We start from the raw sequence: 23,880 nt of genomic DNA, 5'->3' as shown, positions 1-23,880 counted from the left end.
TCTGCAAATATTGTTTAATTTACTTTTCAGTAAAGCTGTCAGTTGTAATCTGCAATTTAAAAAAACTAATAAAACAAATCCTCATTTCACAATTTGAACCTTATTGAGTCTAATTCACTTGCACTGCAAGTTTATTATTCTCCTGCAGCTTGACGTGCCTCCAATTGTAATTGTGTTGACCCTCCGATGCAGTAAATCTCCTCGGTGCTTATCAAACTAGGAGAGATAAGTCTACAATTTGGAACTTCATTAAATATCTCATTTATATTAAACAGATGATGGCTTTGAACAGAAATAATAATTTTTACAGAGTCTGTGACCTCCCAATCGCGGTCTCCCCGACCGTAATGCGGTGTTTCGACACCCTCCACCCCTGGGCGCCAGCGCCCGCGTGTCAGAAGTCACCCGTCCATCGGGCTCACTTCAAAGCCTCTGCTGGAGGATGGGGCCAAGTGCTTTGTAGCCCTTGAAGCAGATTTTTTTAAACTCTTTCACAGCATACATTTCTTAGTTGTCTGGGGAGTGCGGGTGGAGTGATTAATAATAGGCAGCTGTTTCAAAAAGAAAAAACAACCAGCAAACATGTTGCTTGTTGTTGTAATTCCTGAAACTATGAACTACTTTTGTGCTTGCTTGGAGGTCAGTCAGTACTTGGAATAAGCATTTCCAGTGGCTTCAAATAGTTTGCATCAAGCTCAGTATCTTTCAGTATCTTGTCCCCACTGTATTTCAATATATATGAAATAAATGCTGTGGGATTTGTGTAAGGAGACTGTTTTTAAGATTTAACTATATGCTTCAAAATGAAGAGGCATGAAGAAGTGAGAAGAGTTATTGCTTTGATATTAAAGTTCGTACTACTTTTCTACAAAATACATCTATTTTTTAATAGATATTTACTTTTTCATAGAGCTGAATTCAGCTCACAATGTTTGGGTGAATTGGTTTAATGGTCTTGGTGAAGCACCTTGGTAGCATTACTGAGAGGACAGCAGGGTGCTGGAGCCCAGGTGAACCAAGAGCTTTAGGGGCAGCAGGAAGACTGGATGATGTGAGGATTGGGCCATGGTGTGGGGACTCTTATCTCTACAGGGAGCAGCTGGGCCCTTCTACACAGGGCATCCACAGACCCCTCTTAGTGGACAGATACTCATTCTTCTCGTTCTCAGGGGGCTGTGCTGACAGCAGAGCTGTGGCTGATGGGGCTGCTAAATCCAGGTAGATAATACCAAGTTATTTTCTTTGCTTCTCATGGGTAATGTGTTCTCCTGTGCTCTGCTTCTCTGGGGGTCACCAAGGAGAACTTGACTTTTTCCTATCCTCTTGAAAAATCTGAGAGGCAGCTGTAGGAAAACAAGGGATGACCAGCTTCTGCAAGCAAAGGCTGGGCTGGGAAGACACTCAGGGAAGTCTTCTGCAGGAGAGCAGCTGGGGTGGGCGGGAGGCTGTATATGCAGCCTTTCTGCTCTCCTGTGCACGTGGCCAAGCAGCCTGTGTCCATCACTTCCACCACACGCTTCAACTCTCTTGTGATGCCCTGGAGGGTCTGGTTGCAGTTGTGGTGGGCAGGGACCTGGCAGCTCCAGGGCTTTGAGGGCTGGGGTGGATGGCACCCCAGGTCTTGACAGTTCAGTTTTTTGTGTCTTTGCCTGGATGCTGCAGCAAGAGATCAGAGGAGCTTCCAGGCTGAATGAAGCATGTAAGACCTATTTACTCTACAGTCAGGAAAGACAGAGAAAAGAACTCAAAAATAAAATTATGGTGAAGTCTGACAACTTTTGTGTTTCTTTCCTTTTGTTCCTAACTACAAAACTTTGGAGTGTGATGATTTCATTTGAAAGCAAGTTGCACCACTATGGCAGCAGCAGCCCAATTCCAAATAAGAGCTCCTGTTCCATGCTCCTGACAAGGGCCTGGTTGTGTTCAGCTGTCAGTGTGTGGAAGATGGCCCAGCTGTCTGCTGATGGTATTGAAAACAGCCCAACTGTCTGTTTAAGAAATTATCCAACAAAGAGACACCAAAATTGAATGTTTTTTTTTTTTCCACCAATTTTCTGTTGAAGGCTTTGAAATATGACAGGGCACCGTGGGGGGTGCAGTGTAAAGGGGTTAGAAAGTTGGTCATTAGGCAGAGCTGTCATTGCAAATTATCTCTGTCCAGGATGAGAAGTTCTAGCTCATTTGGTGCTCAGACAGGTCTAGGCCTTAGGCGATTTGTTACAGTTCCCCCATGTGGTTAAGAGGACCCTGGGCACTAATTTTCCCCTCTCTTTGCAGTTGGAATCACCTGGGAGCCCCTCGGGGCCAGAGCTGCCCATAGAGACTCTGCTGGATGACCGGGAGCGGAGGATTTCCCACTCCCTCTACAGCGGGATCGAGGGTCTCAGCGAGTCGCCCACAAAGAACGTGGCATTGGGCAGGATAGTGGGTGAGGCAAAGCAGCTCTGCTAAGCAGGGCATGTTTTTATTTCTCTCTGTGATTCATTGAAGGGTGATTAATGTGTTATGTGGGAATTGGGAACACGGAGGTTGCACTGACCATTAAAACATGCCTTAAAATTCTTCTACGCAAGCCTTCTGGATGGTTAATGTGAGGAAGAAGGTAAAGTTGGATTCTAAAGTGAATTTTGTATCCTGTGATGGGTCATAGAATGAATAATAGTAGTATTTAACATGGGCTTTCAGTGTCTGATTTGGGACTATAAATTATTGGTTGGTCTAATCGCAGTGTTGCATCAAAGTCAGTGATTCATGAAAATTCACAATTTTTTTTCATCGTTCCTTCTTCTCTGTTTCAGTCCTATTAAAATACAAAAATAAATAAGGCAAACTTGTATCCATTTATGCTTATTAGGGGACTTATTAATTTATTTGAATTTTTGCTTTATAGGACACCAATTTTAAAATCTCATAACTAATTTTAAACATCCCTTATGTAGATTCTGGGCCCTACCTACTGGTCCCAGTGGATAATGAGGTTATTAGCGCTTGCTTTTCAGCAATTCAACTTCTGTACCTTCTGATGTACAGAGCTAGGTAAAAAAGACTTGCATTGACACAGGAGTGGTTGGATTTACTGACTAGGATGGGATTAGTTTGAAAGGATTTTCAAGTTTAAACACAAAAAGCAGCTTGATGAAAATAACACCTGACAGAAGACGTGACAATTGTTCGCCTGAGTTGCAAGTTTTGAAAAGAAGACATGGCTATTAAATCTAGGACTTTTTTTTTAATGTATTAGGTACACAGAATATATTAGAGTATGCTGCTGTAAACTTGATATGAAGCAAAGCTTAACTTCATTTTCATTTGCTTTAGATTAGTTTTCAGCCTCAGAAAATTAGTCTACCATTTAGGCTTTTCCAGTCAACAGTTTGTGTATATTTTTCACACTATATTTTTTTATTTGGATTAGGTTTGTTTGGGGTTTTTTTCCCACATTTTCTTTTTAAAATAATTTTTGTGTTTTGGGGTTTGCATTTTCTTTGTGGTAGGACTGTTGTTAAACTGTCTGAAAATCCACAAGTTTGCTATTTAGGGTATTTCTTTCCATAAGTCTTTTGTCCTTTTCTGTGCATTTGGGCAATAGTAATTAGAAACATATCGTATTCTATTCTATTTCATTTTGTGCAGCTTGGAAGAAAAAATGTGCACATGAAAATCAAGGCAGTGTGAAACCTTGTCACCCAAAGTCATATGCTCTTAAAGAGAAAAATTTAGAAAAAATTGTATTTGTTTGTCAACAAATTTATAGAGTGATAGAATAATTTGAAGTCTTTAGCGCTATTCTCCCATAGGAAGTACTAGTTCTTGTGGTGTCAAGGCTTTAGATAAAACATTTGCAAAGCACTGCCTTCTGCTTTTTCCATCAGTGCTGCAGAGGATTGACACACAGAGCTCATATAAGTGTTAACAAATTATCACTTGAACACGTTGTCCGTTGATGGGGAAAGGAACCCTGAGAGAATCTGGGTGCACATGTGTCAGCAATTCAGTTTCCTTTCACATCAGAGGAGCACAAGATTTGCCATGCCAAATTGAACTAGTAGTTCATCAGTCTGGTGTCATCCCTTTAGCAGTAGCCAGTAATTGATGTTTAAACTAAAAAAAAAAAAAAGTATTTTCAAGACTGTTAACATCTAATCCTTCATTTTCTAAGAGTCTTATAACCTGAAGTTAATGTTTTGATTTCCTGTGAATCATTGTTTTTCTGAATTGTTTTCAGGGACCAGGAACTATGTAGAAAATTGTTTGGTTGTGACTTTAATCCATTGAACCTTTAGTGGAAGCAAGTTAGTGGAAAATCAAATTGTGCCTGGACCTTGTAGTAAAGGTGACCTAGTGGTGTGTAACTAAAAACCAGCCTTTCCAGGACTGGACTGTTCCCTTCTACAATCACAGCAGCTTCACAGACCTGTGAAGTTTAAACCCAGTTTTTGGGGTAGGGTCAGTTTTCTAATAGACTATTTTTTCTGAATTAATCAGTGCCACTAAAATAAAACTGCAGTGTTCATAATCTTTTGCATGCAAGCTTTCTTGCAGTGTCATACAACAGAGAGGTATTTCCTATTGGGAGAGATAGGTACAGTTGCTTGTTTCAGAATAGCTAACATTTTTAAGACTCAGTCATTTTTATGCAGTGGAATCCCTGTCTTTTTTGGCATTGGTAATGACAAAAAAAGCAGGGCTTTTTTTCTTTTCCTGAGAATGTTTGTGTGGTGTTACATGATTCTTCCTCTCTTGAATATTGGCCTAAAAGTGAGGATTAGTCCTAAGAACAATCTGGCTGGAGAACACTGGAGGTCTGTACCTTCCCACACCAGTCCTGCCCATGGAAACAAGCCCAACAGAATGCTTTATGCAGCTCTGCTTCCCTTGAGTGCTGTCCCCAGAGCAAGAAGCCCTTTTTTGAGCTCTCTGAATCAGCTGATGTCTTCTGATTTACCCCTCAATGGATTCAACTGTGTAACTTTAAGTTCTCGGTACTTTTAGTGAGGAGATGACAGTTTGTTGTCACGAATGCAGTAGGTCTTCCTGCTGCTTTAGCTCTTGGATGGGTTTGAGTTTTCTTCCTTCCTAAGTTAGACTATTCAAAAGTAACAATCTCAAAGTCGGGAAAATGCCTGCTTGATTTAGTAATTGCTTAAAGTTAGAACAAAGATTTTAAGAGTGTTTTGTTCTAAATACCATTAATGTAATTTCAGGAAAGGTATTTAAGACAATTTCCTTACTCTTTCATAACTGACAAGCAAGAGCTGTCAGAGCCTTGCTGTGAGAGTGGGAATAAAATACCAATTTTGGGATGTGATTTAAATTATGTAAAATAATGTTTGCTTACTGCAATAAGGTTACATGAATATTTTCATGTTTTTGATGATTCTCATGTTGATGTACTTTTCTAAGTGGTTATTGCTGTTATATATTTTCTTATGATTTTTTATTTGATAATATTTCACTGAAAATTTCTGATGTAGAAAAGATAAAATTTTCTGTATTCAGGTTTTTGGTTTGGAAGAGATGGGATATTTTATTTATACAAAGTGGGTCTTTTAAGAATTAGGTGGCTGTAATAAACCCTTTATTTATATATTTTAACATTTCCAGGGTGCAAGTTATTCAGAATAACAACTGTGTTATACCCATTTGCTTGGCTCTAAAATTAAAAATTCAAGTCTTCTTGTGACATACCATTCTTGTATATCTTGCATTGTGCTCCTGAGTTTTGCAATACACAAATATATAGCTGCTGCCTATATAAATTATTCTTATTCAACAAACAGCTTAGTACAAAGTCCTCTTTCATCTCCTTCTTCTAGTTGCTGATATTTTTTTATGAATGTGGTGGGTTTTGTTGCTAACGGTGACTAAACAGAAGTTACTTATTGGGGGGGTTACACAGATTAACTCACACTTGCACTGAATCTGCTTTTCATCCTGAAGGATCCCCCAGAACATTGTAAAATTTGATGGTTCCTACACAACAGGAAATACTCTGTTCTCTACATAAATAATTGCTGTCTTAAGGATAGAATTAGGAGGAAGCACTACTGATAAAAATTTAGCTAGAGCTGTAGAGTGTGTGTCTCAGTGAAAGGAAAATAACCCTTTACAAGCAGAATGTAGTTCCTTGGCTAGGAATCTCATCAAAATGTGGTGCTCTTCTGCAAGAGTTGACAGGTCTGAGCACTTTCTTGAAATCCAAAGCCTGCATACAGTGGAAAAATTTTTGGTTTTAGTCATTCTCCAGGCATTCATTGTACTATTGGTCTGAATCCCACAGTATCAAATTGCTCATGAGTCATTCATAAGGTAATACTGGGTTTGGAACATGCGGTGAGAGTGTTCAACAGATTTTGTAGACCATCCTTTAAAGAGAAAGCAATAGTAAAATCACAAGGATGAAGCCAGAAAGAGTTCCATGACAATGCAGTGTCAGTATGGGAGCCAAGTTATCCTAGCAAACATATTAACCGAACTTCAGGGAATTTCAAGATTTGAAAGGACCTGGAGCAGTTTAGTTCTTCATAAATAAATCTGTTATTCATACTAGATACGGTACGTGCTCAGGGTTTTTTTGAAGTCCTTTATGTTGGTGCTTTTATTCAGGTACAAACTATTTTCTGGTGTATAATAGGTTTGAAGGTGTATAATATTTTTTGAAATATGTTGCTTGGCATATTTTTCCTTCTAGGATGAAAATCCTCGTATACTTGGAGACCAGCCATTTGGTACTGGAGCTCTGGAGTTCTTTTTCTGCATAGACAGATGGGAAACCTTTCTTGCCCTATAGCTTGTGGTCCTCAGGCTGTGTTTCTTTAGATTGGTAATTTGACCAGGAAATTTGAGCATTTGAGCATTGTCCTAAGATGAAAAACATTTGAAAGGGAGAATGTTTTACCTTGCTTAGTACAGTGTCCAAAATACTTTATGTTACAGACTATCTCACTGAAGTTGAATTAATATATGCAAAACTGGACTTGTAGTCAGAGTCTTAATTTCATAGTCTAAATAGCACTTTTCTAGCCTGAGGGAAAATTATTTTCTTGAAGAGGTTTGTAGACAGGCTGAGCAATGCCTTAGATTTGTAGATCAGTCAAATATACTGAAGATTACTGGGTTTGAAGTTTTTTTGATGTTTCCTTGTAAGGTTTCTCACAACACTTGTGGAATTAAGTCTCCAGGGGTATTTTCTGTCCACTTCAGCTTCTCTGCAGAGGATGGATTGAGTTCAGTGCTGAGGTCTGTCCAACCATCTGCTGGAGGTGAAGCCTTTCACCTGTTTTTAGCTTCATCCACAATGAAAAGCACAGGCACGTCAGATGAGTTTTCTCCTAAATTGCAAAGCAACTATTAAAATGTCAGTCTTCACCCTTGTCAGATATAAAGAAGGGTAGTGAAAAGTTAAAAGTGTTACTGAATTACTGTAGCCTCTCAAATGGGAAGTTCAATCTGCTGAATGCCATAAGGTTATACCTTTTCACAATCAATTCTTTGGAGACATTATTAACTACAGAGTTAACAGTCTTGTATAGACATTATATTTGGAAAGAAGTACATTACCAGGCTAAACATTAACCTTTCCATCAAAGGAACTATTTCTGGGCAGAATCAGCTGTTATGCAAACTGCATACATTCATTTCACTTCGATAGTGATGAGATGTTCACCGTGCAGTTCCTTTTACTTCCAGCCACTTTTTCAGCCATCTTCAATGATCTCTTTTGAACCCAGTTTTCCCATCTTTGGAAAGATTACTATATGTATTATCTAGTGCAGTGAGGATTTTAGCTGCCACTTTAAACATAGGGTTTTGTTTGTTTATTAATAATTGTGTGCAAAACTAGTGATGGTAACTGAAACCTTTACAAAAAAAGGGAAAACTTTATTTTCCCCTAATTATTCATATTTTTTTTCCATATCTATAGTGAAAGTAAAATGTGGAAATAATTGATATGTCCATAGAAGCAGTTTAAGTTATGGAAATAGAAGTTTTGTGATGCATTACTCTGGTGCATCATAGTTTTAGAATAATTTTCAGTGCTGTCAGATTAATGGTTGATTAAGCTAGTGTGTTTCTTCTCATGAGATGTGACAATTTTACAAATTGTTTTAGTAAGATCATACCATCTTTTAACTAGTACTCTCACAAATTTACCTGATGAAGTCTGCCACTGAACAGACTAATGCTGAGTCTTGATGTAGTCCCTATCATGTATGTGATGGCTCTTGTTTAAGGGTTTTAACAAAAGTGTTAAAACTTACTTGAATTTGTTGATAATAGAATTTGGATTTTTTTTTTTCTCCACATTTTGCATGTGTCCACTTCCCAGCATCACTTGAACAATTTCTCATTTCATGGCCACCAGACTGATCAGGAAAAGTGATGGCCTCTGATTCTTTGTTTCTACCAAACAAGGGGATATAAGAGGAGATACTGTGTTCTGGGAGAGGTGCTTTTGAACAGTTCCTCAGCCAGGACTTGAGACTATGGGTACAGACAGAAACATGGGAGGCTCCCTCTGAACATCAGGAAACACTTTTGCAGTGTAAGGGTGACCATGTTCTGGCACAGAGTGCTGAGGGAGGTGGTGCAGAAGCAATACTCAGAAGCAATTGGTTTGGAGTCCTGGGCACACGGCTGTAGGTGTCTGTTTGAATGGAAGGGGTTGGACCAGAAGAGCGGTCTCTTCCAAACCTCAACCTTCCTGTGACCCTGTGGTCTTGCAGTAGACCACAGAAATAGCTGGTGTGCATCACTTTTCAGGCCTCTGCACAGGAACATGTGCACAAAGTGAGACGTAGTTAATTTGATTATCTGCGTTGTGTCATTCCTGTCAGTAGCACTGCAGTTTGACATAACATTTTGTCATCTGTGATGTAATATTTTTCAAGGCAATCTCTGCATGCTGCCATTATTTAGTTTTGGGGTTTTTTTTCTCCCTTTTGTCCAGGTAAATATCAGCTGTCTCCAACAGTGAACATGCCCCAGGATGACACTGTCATTATTGAAGATGACAGGCTGTCGGTCCTTCCTCCTCATCTCTCTGACCAGTCATCATCCAGCTCCCATGATGATGTCGGGTTTGGCACTGTTGATACTGGTGGATGGGCTAAAGCTGCAATTAATGAGTCAACAGACTGGTAAGAGCATGGTTTAGTGGAACCAAAAAAAGAGAGAGCTGTAGTTGCATATTTTCCTTTAGTTGCATTTTTGGCTACTGTTAATTTTAATTATTTTTTCTTACATTTGAATTTTACTATTTTCAAACTGGTAATGGTCCCTGTTTCAGGGAGGAAGTCTGTACAAATATTTCTGGTTGCAGTTTTGGGCTGTGTTAAAGCATATTTGTGGAAATGTTACTTAGACAGTACATAGCTGTGTTATTTTGATGATCTAACTTTAATTTAATTGCTAACTGACCTAGCTTTTGTAAAAAAATAAACTTACCAAAATTTAAACACTTGAGTTTATGACAGATGAAAGACTGATTGGAAATTGTGATTTATAAACCTCACTGTAAATATTTCAAAGTTTATAAAACAGAGATTTTATTTTCATATTCCACTCTATATCTAGGAGCATCTCAGTACATCTGTATACTTCCTTGCTTTTCCTAATAATGTATTAATCTTTTAAAACTACTTAGAGGTCAAAGCTCTTTGTTTTTTCTCTGTGTTAATCCTTGTGCAAAAAGGGTTAGTTAAGATTTCTTCATTATGTGTGAAGAACTACTGTTCATATTGTTAGATGATATGCAAAGACAAAATACTGTAATAGCTCTACATTTGAATATATGGAAAGTAACATTTCCATGTTTAAAACTAGGGAAAGTAACTTTATATGTTTAACCTATAGTAAAAATAACTTTTGTGAGTCTTAGGTTGACTCTCCAATTACTTTAACACATTTTAACATAAGAGCCTTAATGAAAAATGTATTGAGCTCCATTATTGACTTGCTTAAGTTCCTGGCAAAGAAATACTGTTTATTGCTTAGTTAGTACAATTAATACAGATCTAAGATTTAATTTACAAGTCCTGTAATTATCTATAGTAATAGCAAAATAAAAGCCCACCTCTGTACGCTGCTACTTCTTGAAGCTAGATAATTACCACAAATAGTGTGAAGTACATGAATTTTCTTATTTTTCTTGTCTCTTGAGCCTGTTATGAATATGTCAGCAATATCTTAATAAAACAGCAATAGCACCTGCCAGCTGATATGCACCTGTCAGCTTCTTCTCTGCTTTAAACTAGTTTATTTCATCTTATATCCAGGAATTGAATGCTGTATTTTAAGCTCCATTTTAATGATCATATGAAAATGTAATTTTTTCATTCTCATTTACTTTTTTTTTGATGTTGCAGTTCCTTCTTATGGACAAGTCATACCCGTAATCTGGGTCCATGAAATGTCCACTTGTCTTTTGTAAAAGCTTTTAGAGCTGAGAATCTGAGACATTTAAATAGCATAGTACTCAAGCCTGCACATAATGGCTTATTTCTGAGGGAGTATTTTTAGCTGAATGTGAGCAAAATCCTGTGAAATAAGTTAAAGTCCATTTGAAAACTGCAGATGCTTTTGCATTGACTTCTGCAGTGTGACTTACTATTCATACACTTCTTTGTAAATGAAATTACAGTAAAAACAGGGATTAGATATTGTAGAATTTACCACACTCAAAAAAATTTTAAGTGTATGAGAAACTGTAAAGATCTTCAGAAACAATGGCACTTGAAAGAGTTAGATCAGTGTCATGCTTAGTAATAGTATCTAATGTATTCTATTTGTAAAAAAAAAAAAGTAAATAGCAATAGAATTAGATTGTTGCTATAATTTCCTGTTGCTAATGGATGAAGGAAGACTTGTAAAACGAAGGTGCATTGTATGATTTTGCTGGAAGGCACAAAGGGTAAAACTAAGAATATGGATGAAGGGTTATCCAAACAAGAATGGCAGCTGTTCTGAATCACAGAAGAAAATGTAAGCTTTTTCAGCCTCACAATATCTCCCTAATCCTTGATGAAAATGTTATGAAAACAAAGGGCCAATAAGACAGGATTAATAAATGGAATTTTAATAACATTGAGGGTCAGAAGACGGTTACATTCTTTTAAGGATCAGCTGTCATTCCAGAAATCTTATTTGTTAAGTATTCTAGAATATAGTAAATTGCATTTGGCATTGCTTAATGACTTGCACTAAATTCACCTCTGTCTTTTATTGATGTAGTTAAAAAGTATTAAAATAAGGCATTTTTAGGGGCATTAATTCCTGCTCTGTGCTCACTGGCTTTTCAAGTTGTGGCCCTTCATGAGGAATTTGAATACTTTTAGACAATGTAGGCACATTCAGACTCCTTTGATTCACTCCTTCCTTAATTACTGAAACACACTCTTGGATCATTAATAATAGAAGTAAAACAGGACACGAAAATTCAGAACTCTGCATAAAGCTCAAATAAATGCACTAAGTAGCACCTTTAGGGTGTAGGATACTGTGCAAACATGTAATAATAATTCCCTTCATTAGTATGTGTGGAATGGAGGTGAGACAAGGGCAGATCAGAAAAGCAGAAAGTTTCTAAAGGTGGTGTCAGTGGAAGTGCTGAGTTCCAGCCTCCCAAATTCCCAGTTGCTGATGCCATGTCCAGACCCTACTGCTCTCTCTGGGACCTGTGGTGTCCTTTTCAAGTTGCATTTGACACTCTAGTTTTAGTCTGTTCTTAGGACTTCAAGTTCAATATATAAGTGTGTGCTGTGTTTACTTGGAAATGATATTCTGCTCTACTAGAAGTTTTATATAAGTGGATCAAAGCCAGCCTGTATGAAAAAAGAAGCATACAGCCAAAACAAATAATTTTATAAGTTCACCTCTTTTGAAGAAAGTGTCACAGGATACATTTTGTTCAGCAAGATGAAGCCAGTCATTTTAACAAACGTGAGCCAGTGCTAACAGATGTTGCTGGAAAAAAATTCTCACTTAGTAAAACCACATTTTTTCTGGCCTTCAGAGACAGGGCTGACTAGCAGGGAGCTAGAAACTTCTGTGTGGCCTTGGGAAAATCAGTTATGATCTGGTTATGAAAGGTGTTGAAACCCTGTAAGTTCAGTTTGAGTCACTTTGGAGGACATTTTCAGATTTAGGGTCTTACTCAGCTACGTGTTGCACTGCCGTAAATGCTAGCAGTGTATATTGGCCTTGTCTGTTTTATCTTTCTATCATGTGGAGATAATTTTTTCCCTGTTTTGTGGGAGTGAATGTTAGGACTAAATAGTTATTTTTGAGTTTGGTCTCTGATTCATCAGAGCTTTTAAGCATATGCTTGAGAACATTGCTAAATTGCGCAGACATCTCTGAAATAGTTGCAGTAATTAAATGTAAAACATTATGAGCCTGAGCCAGAAACATTAGAGTCAAAAGGCACTTGACATTGGCTTTATTCACATAAGTTCTGATCCTGCTCACACTGAAGTATTATATGCTTTTCACAGGCACATATCTTATTATTTGTAAATCTGCTGTTACTAGACTGAATTTCTTTTTGGTTGCCTGGTAATGAGGACAGTGATTTTTGTCCTTTATAGTACTTTATGCCTTTGGACACTTTCCTTTACCTCTTTTTCACTGTTTTCCCTGATACCCAGGTGTTTCTTGATCAAAGATACTTCTGTAAATTAGAGTACATGGCATACATAAATATGTACATGTTACAGAATTTAGACGTATAAGTTGCTTTTTGCAGAAATTCACTATTTTCCTGTTTCTCACTAGGAATGAGAGGTGTATTATACTTAGCCCTTAGAGTAAAAATGATTCCTTAGGAACATGGTACTAAACTAAACACAATATCTTGAGTGGCATTTAGAGATCCATTTAGAGATCTCAGTGAAAAAATATTTAACTTTTTTTTATCTTGAAGATCATTTATATATAGGGTATCTATAGATAGCAATGGTCCAAAATACTGTTTTTTTCAGTATTTCATGCTTTTGATTTCTTTTTGTGCCAGCTGAAGTAGAGGTCTATATACTGTCCCCTTTTCTAGGAGCCAGAAGGTTTTTCTGGGAATTTCCTTTCATACTGTTTACTAGCAGCACGCAATCTCACCTTTTGAAAAAATGTTTTTAGCTTGCACACCAAATTTTGCTTGCATTCTTGCACTCGTGATTCTGCCAGTGTTTGAGCACCATTAATAAATCTATCTTCATCATGTTTCTGAGTGGCTGAAAACTTGACTCACTGAGCTGAGGTCACTTTAGAAACGTGCAGAAGAAACAAGAACCAAATACAGTTCCCCCATCTCTGATTCGCTTGTGGATCCATTGTGGCAAATACTTGCTCTGTGGGGAAGCAATGAGTAAAAATATGGTTGTTTGTCATAGCCAGGCTAAAAGCAGGAGAAGCTGTGAAAAATCTACAAGAAATTTCACATACGGAGAGAAATTTTAATGCAAAGTTTTTAGATTAGGAAGTTTAAAGCTCTGTGGGCTTCCGGCAGGACAGTTTCTATTTATGCTTTACTGAAACCATTTTCTGATAGAGACAGACCAGATAACTTTCTATCAACAGAATAAATTTGTTTCTCAGGAAGAAAAAAGAACTGTTTTATTCTCCCACAAATTATTCCTGTGTTGGACTTTATGTTCTTATAGGATAAGTGCACCAGTTGTGTATATTTTTCATTAAAACTGTGAGTGAAATTCTTGGTACTTTTTAACTAGAATTTCTTAATGCAATAAGACAAATCCATTGTGTGTGTAACTGAATACTTGGAGTGGTGTATTTAAAACTTAATCGTTGGTAGAAGTCACGTGCTAAATAAATGATTTTCTCTGAAGAGTGAAAGGTTGCGTGATCTTGATAAATGTTCCCATGATTTTTTTCCCTTCCTACAGCACTCTTAGTCCAGATGTTGATCCAGTACTTGCCTTCCAGCGAGAGGGTTTTGGACGCCAGAGCATGTCAGAAAAGCGTACAAAGCAATTTTCAGATGCCAGTCAGTTGGAGTTTGTTAAAACACGAAAATCCAAAAGCATGGATCTAGGTAGTGAGTGATGTTTTTTCAATTTTTTTTTTATTTGAACCTGATTTTCATGTTGTAAGTATATGGATTTTATAATTCCAAACAGATTGTGCATGTGCAGTAGTACTGCACATAATGTCTCCTTGTGGGTAGTAAAGTACTAACTTGAATGGCCAAGTGGCCTGGGTGTTCTTTGTTGTTTGTAAATGTCCATACATTCAAATATCATAGCCCTCTGGATATATGGTTATACCTAAATGCAGTAAACAGTATTTTTTAAAATGGAGGTGAAAAAGTCATTTACCAATCCATATAGAATAATTGTGTAAAACTGTACCCCGCGTGGTTCTGGGTAGCCGGGTTTATTATCAATCCATCATTATAATGCAGTTAGCCTTAAAGGTCCTTTGTAGCCTCTCATTTTGTAGATGAATTCAGAATTAGAAATTGGGACCTAGTCTGACATCTGTTTGAGACCCAAGTTTTAATATTTATATCAGAAGCCCTATAAAGCAGCAGCGGCTAAGACAGGCAATCACAGTGATCATTTTAACTGATAAACCAACTGAGAATAAGTAATTGCTAACAAGCCCATCAATTTTTCTGCCGTTGAATTCAGATTCTGAAGTGCAGACTCTAGTAACCTCAAACAGTGAGTTTTGATGGTTTAAACACAAAGAATTCCCTACGCAGAATAATAAAATATAATGCAATTCCCTCCTTTACATGTGAATGTCTTGCCTACAATCCCTAATTCACAAACTCCTCAGGCTGCAGTCAGGTTGGAGGTGTTGACTTGTCTCGACTAGTTGCCGTGTGCTAACGTTTCAATAACATACTGTACCTGCCTGTGATGTGAACATGACTGACACTGCATGAAGGTTACTAGTTTGCTGCCACTTCTACCCAGAATGTTTGCTTAATCCTGCAGTTTATTTGCATGAAGTAGGACATTTCTAAGGTCCCCTAACTTGAGAAGAAAATATGCAAACCAGAAGGAATGTTGAGTGCATGTGGGGCATGGGCACTAACTGGGCTAACCGTTATGCATTTACCTTTTAACAGTAGCTGACGAGACTAAGCTCAGTACAATGGATGACCAGAAAACAGGTAAGAATTGACAGTAAGGCTGTTGCTATAGAAACCTTGGTCAAAGCAGCTTACCACAATTACAGAACTGCCAGTCAAATTGCATGAAAACATGAATATTCCAGTATTTGCATGGCTGCCTTCTATTGTGAATAATCAAGTCCTACAGAAAAATAAGTTTTTTCTATAAAGATAAGTATCTAGGGTAGTATATTCAGCCAGGTCACGTATGTGATTGTAGGCAGACACCTGTTTCTACACTTTAAATTCATAAATATTCAGTTGTTTGGGGTTTTTGTCCTTTCAAAAAAAAATCTTGGAAAATCTCCTCCTAGCTTCAAACTGTAGTGCACAGAGAGATGATTTAGAAGAGTCGAGTGTTTGGCTATTACAGTGCTAACACAGTGCTTGAAAATAATTATTTTAATTAGAAAACTGCTGCCTTTGCCTTAAGTGGTCATCAGGTACATGTTGTGCATTGAGTTGAAGATTATTTGTGCAAGTTGATTTGCTTTTGGAGCTGAAACTTGAGCATTTTAACTGAGCAAAAGAATATGTAAATAGAATCTTTTCCAGATACCATTCATTGTAATGTTTCACAAAATGATAATGAGAAATGGCTTTCACAGCATATTTTTTTATCAGTAATTAAAATAATGCACCAACTGCAATTATGAACCTTTATAATTTATTAATATAAGTTAGCTTTTGACCTATGGAATGCTTTTGTAATTACGCTAGATCCAGAGGACACCATAACATTACTTAGCTCTAATTAGGAACAATTCACCTTTTTAACCTGAAAATATTATTTATTTTAGCTTGATTTGAGGAATAGTGCATTCCATACAGAATTTACATTTACTAATTCAGAACTGCATCTCTGATTAACTGGACTGTATAACATGAATAGGAATACTGAAAAGCTGTAAGTAATCAAGTGATAAAATTATCATTTTTATTTGAACAGATAAGTCTTCTAGCTTTTAAAACATTGCAGAATATGGCCACAGACTTGCAGCTTTGCAAAAAAAGAATGAGTAAACAAAATCAAAATATATTAATGTTTTGGGGGATTAAAGCCATCAGAATGTGAATGTATGAATTGTGTTAATTGTGGTAATAATTAGTGCTTAGGAACTGCCTTCACCTCTGAGCACTATTCACATAAAAACAAGTTAAAGACCAAACTCAAAATCTTTCTGAATTATTTTTCATTTTCTTATTAACCTGTGTAGTTGAATGGAATGTGGCTAGAATGGTGTAAAACCTGTGCTTTTTAGTAAAATACAATCCTTAGGTTTTAAAAGTGCATAGTGGTTTTGGTGGTATCAGTAGAGGGTGGTATGAATTGAGTGTAGTTTTCCTCTATGTGTAACACGTGGATTAAATTCCAAAAAAAGAGACAGATTGGACAACTTGGGTGAAAGAGCATGACCATGCCATCTGGACTAGGCATTTACATATTTTGTGCACAGTAAATGTGCTGGAAAAATTTTTCAATGGCTGGAAAAAAAGAAAACACCTTTTGCTGTACTTTTATTTTATTTATCTTGCGTGCTTTTAACCAGGTTTTGTATATAAACACTGGATATCTCCCATTACTGAAGATGGATGTCGCTGTTAAACAAACCACTTACTGTAGTTTGGCTTAAAAATTGTCTGGTTCTAAGGGAAAAAAAAAAAGCTTCAAATGTGTGGTGAGCTATGCTTTAATGGACTCTAGAAGCCAGAAAACTTCAACATGTATTTACTTTAGAAAAGATAAAAACAAACTCTGTTACTGTCACAGTTGGATTTAATAGTATTGGCTGAAAAGGAGAGCACAGAACTCTCCAGCCCTAGTTACTATTATAGTTTTTTAATTATTTTTCTTTCTATAGTTCACTTGAAGTACCTAATCCTTGCAATGTTTACAGTTCATCCTAGAGGTTAGAAGTATGTTCAGTAGCAATTGAGCATGGCTCATTTATAGAGTCTCAGGCATACTGTAGCTCTAGGTGGTTATTTTTTCATATGCATGTTATGAAAATGAAAAAAAAAAAAATCAAATAACATTTATTTAAATTATTTATTGACTTACTTTTACACAATGCTTTTTAATTAAGCTTTTATTAAATGGAATCAAAATTAAACTGGTTTTGATGCAGTTTCTTGCTTTATTCCTCCCCTGTCTTCCCCAGATGAAGTGTTAATCTCTTAGTGTCTGAATTAGAAATGGAAAAATTTATCAAATGTAATGGAGCAGATGTTACTAAGTAAATAGACTTACTGATAATGTCCTTCAAGAAAGTGTTTAGAAAGTAGACTTTACGCCTTCACAAAACTGGTTTAATAAAATCCAGAGAAGTTTTTGCCATCAGTTGCAGGTAGCATTTGAGTTGGCAGCTCATAAAAATAATGTTTCAGGAAGAAAAAAATGGTCATTTAAAATGATTTAAAAGAATGTGCTGATGAAAAATTTGCTTTATAGACTAAAATTAGCCACTGGACTAAGGGCTGGCCAGCTGGGGACACGGACTGGAGGTGCATGAGCGGTGGGCAGGGGCTGTGCTGGGCAGGGAGAGGCACTGCCAAGCTGTGAGGACAATGCAAGGTGCCAGTCACGGCAGGAGGAATGCTGGGATGCAGAGGGATGAATCTACCTCAAAGGATATTTGTTAAGAAAATCGTTGGAAAGGGAGATTTTGATAAACTTCAAATTTTAAAAATGATAAAAGAATCCCTTTCATCCTCAGTTATATAAATATGCTTTAGGTAGATGTGTCTTTTCCTCTGCTTTTTTCTACTTTAAATTCTGGTGTCAAAATAGAAGTAGAACTCATTCTGAGCAGATAACGCTTCTGATGATTACCACCAGTGCTGTAAAGGCTGGAAGAAAATGCTGACATTTTTGTATTTAGAAAACAGCGTTTTGATGTGACTCATAAATTTTAAACAGAATCCATTTTAAAGAACATTTGCTGGTTTTTACCAGATTATGGGTAAACAACTCACTTTCTGATTGGTGAATGCTAGTAATAAATTCTTAACACACAATTTACAGGGACACCTAACTGTATATTTTGATAATAGTAGATTTACTGTGAAGTAGCCATAGAAGATAGTGAAGGTATTAAAATATACATAGCTCTATGATCACACTGATAAATTTGCTTGTGAAAGGAAATTTCCCCATTTCAGATTCTGCAACTGTTCACTTTTGTGTTCATGGCCACCCAAGTTGAATAAATATTCTTATAATTTATGTGATCCACTATAAGTTTTACGGTACTCAACATTAGGTCATATCCCAGATGGGATATCCTTTGGGAAAACACAACTTATATAAATACAGTTCTCACAAAGGTCTGTATTGGATGTCAGGAAATGGAACTTTTTTTAATGTCTTTATTGAACACAAATGGGCACATAAATGCCTACTTTATAATTACTGTTTACAAAAAGAGCCACTCAGTAATTAGGAAAAGATATATGAGAATTTAATTTGAAAGGTTGCAAAACAGAGTGTGGAATAAGGAAGTTTACAGTAAGTTGCTATGTAAGAGGACACCCTTTCCTTTTATATATGAAATTGGATCTGTCAAACAGCTGGTTCATATATGATTGTCCCATTTCCTCTTTTTTCTCCAAGATGTAGCATTCATTTTTTTTTCTGTCTCAAAGACAATTTAAAATAAAATACAATCTTGAAAAGTACAAAGCAAAATAAAATCTCATTTCTTGTGTACTGCAGGCATTAGTGGAGGAATAGCAGATTTGACCATGGGCTAGAAAGTGGACGGTTTTATAGGGCACTGTCTGAATTGGAGTGCTTTTACTTGTCAGAATGTTCTGTAAAACACTTGCCTTAGACTTGAGGCCATTTTCAGAAGTTTGGTGATTCCAGACTACAGCATGTTTGCACAGCTGGGAAGCCACCAATCCTCCCTGGTCCCAGCTGGCCCTGTGCCCTATCCCCAGCCATCCTCAGAACCCTCAGCCCTCTAATAAGTACAGGCTGTGTGTGAGAGGGTGGCTCCTTCTAGGAGGTGGGAATTCATTAAGATAAAATTTCTCATTTATTGGGGTGCATTTATTTTTGACCAAGGGTCCAAGCAGCAGGACTGCAGAGTGCTGGGGGAACCAAACTGCAGGAGTTGTGTAGACCTGGGAGGGTATGAATTTTTTGTTTCTGTTTACAAGTTAATCTTACCAGTAGGGCAGCTGAAGGGAAATACTTTGACAGCTGCTGTTTGAATTTATTTGATCTGAGGGATTTCAGTTTAATGCAATTGCTCAGACTTTTAATAGCTGAATAGAAAGTTATAGCTTTCACTGCCTTTCTTCATCTCATACCAAGGTAACAAATGGTGGGGAGAAACTTTGCCATGCTGCTATTCAGCATCTCTTCTGTAGGGGCAAGCAACCTCCTTTCCTCCCCAGCTAATACTGAATAGTTTTAGTAGTGCAGTGGAAATTTTCCCCAATTTAAGGTAATTTCACATACCTTTCATAAAGAGCAGTGACAGATGCCGTTTCCCTTCTGTCTCCTGATATCTACCAGAATAGGAATCACTTCAGAACTTTGTATTACTCTGAGATAAACACTCAAAAGAGGTAGTTTTCCTTTATTACATCTTTATTCACACCTATGCTTACTAATGTACTGTTCCTAGTTTTGGAATTCCTGGGGATTCAAGCCTTGGCTCTGGCTCTCAGTGGTGGCTGGCTGTGAAATTTATTTCTGCCAGATGAGGATACTGATGTCAACTGGGTATCAGCCTACCACCTGGGACTGTTGTGGTGCCACAGCAATTCTCTTTTGTGCTCCCTTTGGATAGAGAAAAAAAGCAAATTTCATATTATAGGTGAGGGCTCTGGTATCATAATTTCAGGAAATGTAGCCATGATGATGTTGTCCCACCTCATCTTGCTTTGCAGCCCCAAGTTTTGTGGAAAATCTAGCTAAGACTGTTCTTGTGCTTTTGAATAAAATCACTTCAATAAAATGTTGTGGTTTTTTTCTTTCCCCTGAAAGATTCTTCCCAGTTTTAACTTTAGTATGAGATCTAATTGTGCAGTTGTGAGGTGATTTGCAGTGTGAGTGGTTGTCTGAGAACAAAGGCTGTACACAAACCTGAGAAGTAAAGTCTGGATGGAGAGAGGCTTTTGCAGAACAATGCCTGAGGCTTCCTTGGCACATCTCTGGACATGCTGCAGTGATGAAAGCTGCCTGCAGCCCCAGCTGTGGTAGTGCTGCCCAAACAGTCACTCCTCGTGACTGCCAGGAGTGTGTTTATTTTCCTGTGGGATAACTGGTATTGCCCATTTTATTGGGTCCTTTCCACAGATTATTGTTAAGCAATTTCACAAATTCTGAGCAAGTCAGCTGATACTTCTCAGAAGCATTTAATTATGAAATTGTTAGTAATTTGATGAAAGTCTTTACAACTCAGACAAACAGCATGTTCCTTGAAGCGAGAGGTCAGGCTACTTTGCAAGACTGTTACACTGAACACAGTAGGATTTATGCCCATAAGATGCTCTCTGTTCATCAGTTGCTAGTACAGAGGAAATTTTCTGCTCAAACTAAAAATAGGCAATTGTTTTGTTAGATGCTGTTAGATATGTGTCTGAGCTGGTTGTATGAGCTAAGTTTTTAAAGCCCCATGATTTCTTTTTAATTTAAATTGTGTAAAGTAATAGTAATGGATGTTGGTCTCTCTTCACTGGTTTGAAAAGCCAGACATTGCTAACATTGTCGGTTTCGTTGACTGTGACTTGACATACTCATTTGCTTCTGAGACCAACAAATCTGTGGAGAATTCCCTGCAGATTATTGAGAGACGATGTGAATAATGTTAAATGTGTCCCCAAAGACTTTCAGGATGGATATGCATAATCAAGCATGATGTTCTCAATATTAATTCTAATTACTTTTTTCCCCTCTTTAAATCACTAAGGTTCCCCAACCAGAGATGTGGGGCCCTCGTTAGGTCTGAAGAAATCCAGCTCATTAGAAAGTCTGCAGACAGCCGTTGCTGAGGTGACTCTGAATGGTGACATTCCTTTCCACCGCCCACGCCCACGAATTATCCGAGGACGAGGCTGCAACGAAAGCTTCAGAGCTGCCATAGACAAGTCATACGATAAACCTGTAGCAGATGATGATGATGAAGGCATGGAAACTTGTAAGTAAACTGTTATTTTACATAATGAGTGTTGATGGGATAGGTTAATTCCTTTAGAAAGTGGCTTAAGTGGTAGAGCGTAATTTTAGAATTTTAAAAGAATAGAACTAACTTTGTAATATTTAGTCTTTTTCCCTTCATTTGCTTTAACAGATCACCACACTCTACAGCTTTCTTCCTTTCCAAAATAAGAGAATAAGATTATTTGGAATGTGTTTACTTAAATTACTCTGAAAATATTCTCTAAGATGGCTAATTAATGTACTAACGTAAACTAGAAAAAATTTAGACAGAAAGGCGAACCCACTAAATCTATGTTACAAAAATATAGGCATCTAACTTTGAAATACTACATTTGTAGTGTTGGGGGAATAAAAAGAAATCACTGTCCTTTAATTAGAGTGATAAAGTTGGCAGATCTAATAAAATATAAAGTTAATGATCAGCTATTACCCACCCTAATCGGCATTCATTTACATTTTCAGTTATTTAACCTGAAGTATGACCCAACATGTGGAGAATGTCATTAACATAAAAGAATCACTTCAAAGCTAACCTTATCATTATTGAACTATGTAAGAATGGGCTGGTAAAATGACAACTCATATTGAATGAAAATAGTATGAATGGTAAATTACCTCAATCAGGGGTTGCTTTAAAATCATTGAATTTTTAACCTTCATGTTGCACTACTTTCAACTTGTCACACACCAGCAGAATTTTTTTTTAATCAACCTGCAGCTAGTTAGAAGTTTATGAATGAAGATGATGGTGGGAAGGTTGAACTAGTAAAGTATTTGGCCTGAATTTAATGGAGGCTTGAAAAGGAATTTTTAAAAATTCTTTATTTTTAAAACTATTTAGTTTCAGAAATTCTGTTTCGTAAGCATCATTCCTTAATATTGTTTTATAAGTTACTTCTGTAACCACTCTTTTATTTTTTAAAAACTCCTGGCCTTTTTTTTTTTAATCTGCTTCTTTTTAAGAGTGTTCTGAGGCCACAAGGGAGATTATTTTTCCAGTCACTTTTCTCAAAGGTAGCTATAGATGGAATTAATTCTGCTTTGCTTTTCCAGCACCTAACAATTCCACACAGCAGTGTGGCTAAATTCTGGTGTGGTGCTGCTGGCTGTCAATTTATTTCTGGCCAGTAGAAGAGTAGGTGTGGGAAAATGTGTAATGATCCTTCTCATTCATACAAACTGCATGCCTCTGGTCCTTTGGGCCATAAGACCATGTTTTTATAGAAGGCCTTGTTGGTGTGAGCCCAGTGATAGAAATATCCTGGTTTGAGGCTTCAGATATCCAAGGTTTGTCCAGAAGTTACAGATGGTTTAACTTCAATTGAACTAAAGTATAGCAAAGCTGTCGTTATGAAGCGCTTCCAAGGTGAGTATAGGTTTATGAGATTCTGGTAAGAGGTTTTGAGCTTTTGATGCAATGCATGGAGAGTAGCAAGGAAGTATTTGGAGCCCATTGGATCCTTCACATGGGAGCAGTGGTGTTGTGGCTTAGTTCCTGCAGGCAGCTGCTTGCTCACTCCCCCACCAGTGGGACTGGGGAGACAACTGGAAGGGTAAAAGCTGGAAAACTCATGGATTGAGATATAGTCAGCTTCATAGGGAAAGCAAAAGCCACACACACAAGCAAAGCAAAACAAAAAATTAATTCACTGCTACCCATGGGCAGGCAAGTGCTTAGGCATCCCCAGGAGAACTAGGTCCTTAATACACTAAGCATGATGCCATGTGGTCTGGAATATCCCTTGTTCAGCTGGGGTCACATGTCCTGGCCCAACCTCCTATACATCCTCAACTTCCTTGTCCCTGTGGCTGTACAAAAGGCAGAAAAGGCTTTGGCTCTGTGTAAGCAATAGCAAAAACATTTCTATATTATCAACCCTGTGTTCAGCACAAATCCAAAACACAGCCCCATACCAGCCACTGGGAAGAAAAATAACCCTACACCAGCCAGAACCAGCACTAGCAGGAATCAGACAGAGCCTTCTGGCTGAATTCAAAATGTCATGGGGTGAGTCTTTGCCTTCATCTCTGGATGAAGCTGTCTTGCACCAGTGGACCAAAAGCTACCTCGTGTCATGAGAGAGCAAGAGCAAGGATTGTCAGATGCCATGGTAAAGAAGGGCTGAGCAAAGTGTGACCAAGCTATATGTGTAGAACTATGCATTTTCTTGTGTTCTAATAGCTTCCACATATGGTAAGGAAACATCTAAGAGGTATTCCAGCAATTTGAAGTGCCAGATTCACAGAAGCAGATGAGAAGCAAAGCAAATATGATAAACTGATTGGACAGAATTCAGTCCTTGAGGATTTTTGCTTCTCATGGTGACCATGGGAGCTTAAGAGCCATTTCAGCCCTATGTTGCATGTCTTCCTGGGGATGTCTGTGTCTGCATTAAACCTCAAAGCACTGCAGTATGCTCCACTTCGTGTAAATTCTATATGGACTTCAGTTCTTCTTCATCTATAGTGTCTTCAGCTGGACAAAGTTTGGGCACATATGAATATGTAGGAGTTTAACAATCTGGTTCTAACGTAACTAATGCCTCACTGCTTCCATAACGATGTCTAA

General features: G+C 37.5%; 1 protein-coding gene across 14 annotated transcripts in view; it reads left to right on the top strand.

The window, feature by feature from the left end:
* Positions 1-23,880, top strand: part of PARD3 (par-3 family cell polarity regulator) — a 446,220-nt gene that overhangs the window by 280,363 nt on the left and 141,977 nt on the right. For 9 of the 14 annotated variants that reach the window (XM_088052266.1, XM_088052257.1, XM_088052241.1 and 6 more), the window contains 5 exons: positions 2,278-2,428; positions 8,951-9,140; positions 13,899-14,050; positions 15,092-15,136; positions 21,061-21,288. In XM_088052266.1, coding sequence (XP_087908392.1) covers positions 2,278-2,428; positions 8,951-9,140; positions 13,899-14,050; positions 15,092-15,136; positions 21,061-21,288 — 766 coding nt within the window. The remainder of the gene's footprint in view (positions 1-2,277; positions 2,429-8,950; positions 9,141-13,898; positions 14,051-15,091; positions 15,137-21,060; positions 21,289-23,880) is intronic. The other 5 variants (XM_014248576.2, XM_005518684.3, XM_005518692.3 and 2 more) reach the window with 3 other exon arrangements.

Source organism: Pseudopodoces humilis, chromosome 1, assembly GCF_049639895.1.
Source record: "Pseudopodoces humilis isolate 2021_Gansu_Grassland_sample_001 chromosome 1, ASM4963989v1, whole genome shotgun sequence".
Classification (NCBI taxonomy): Eukaryota; Metazoa; Chordata; class Aves; order Passeriformes; family Paridae; genus Pseudopodoces; species Pseudopodoces humilis.
Note: the sequence above shows the minus strand (reverse complement) of the source record. Positions and strands in the feature narration are given on the sequence as shown.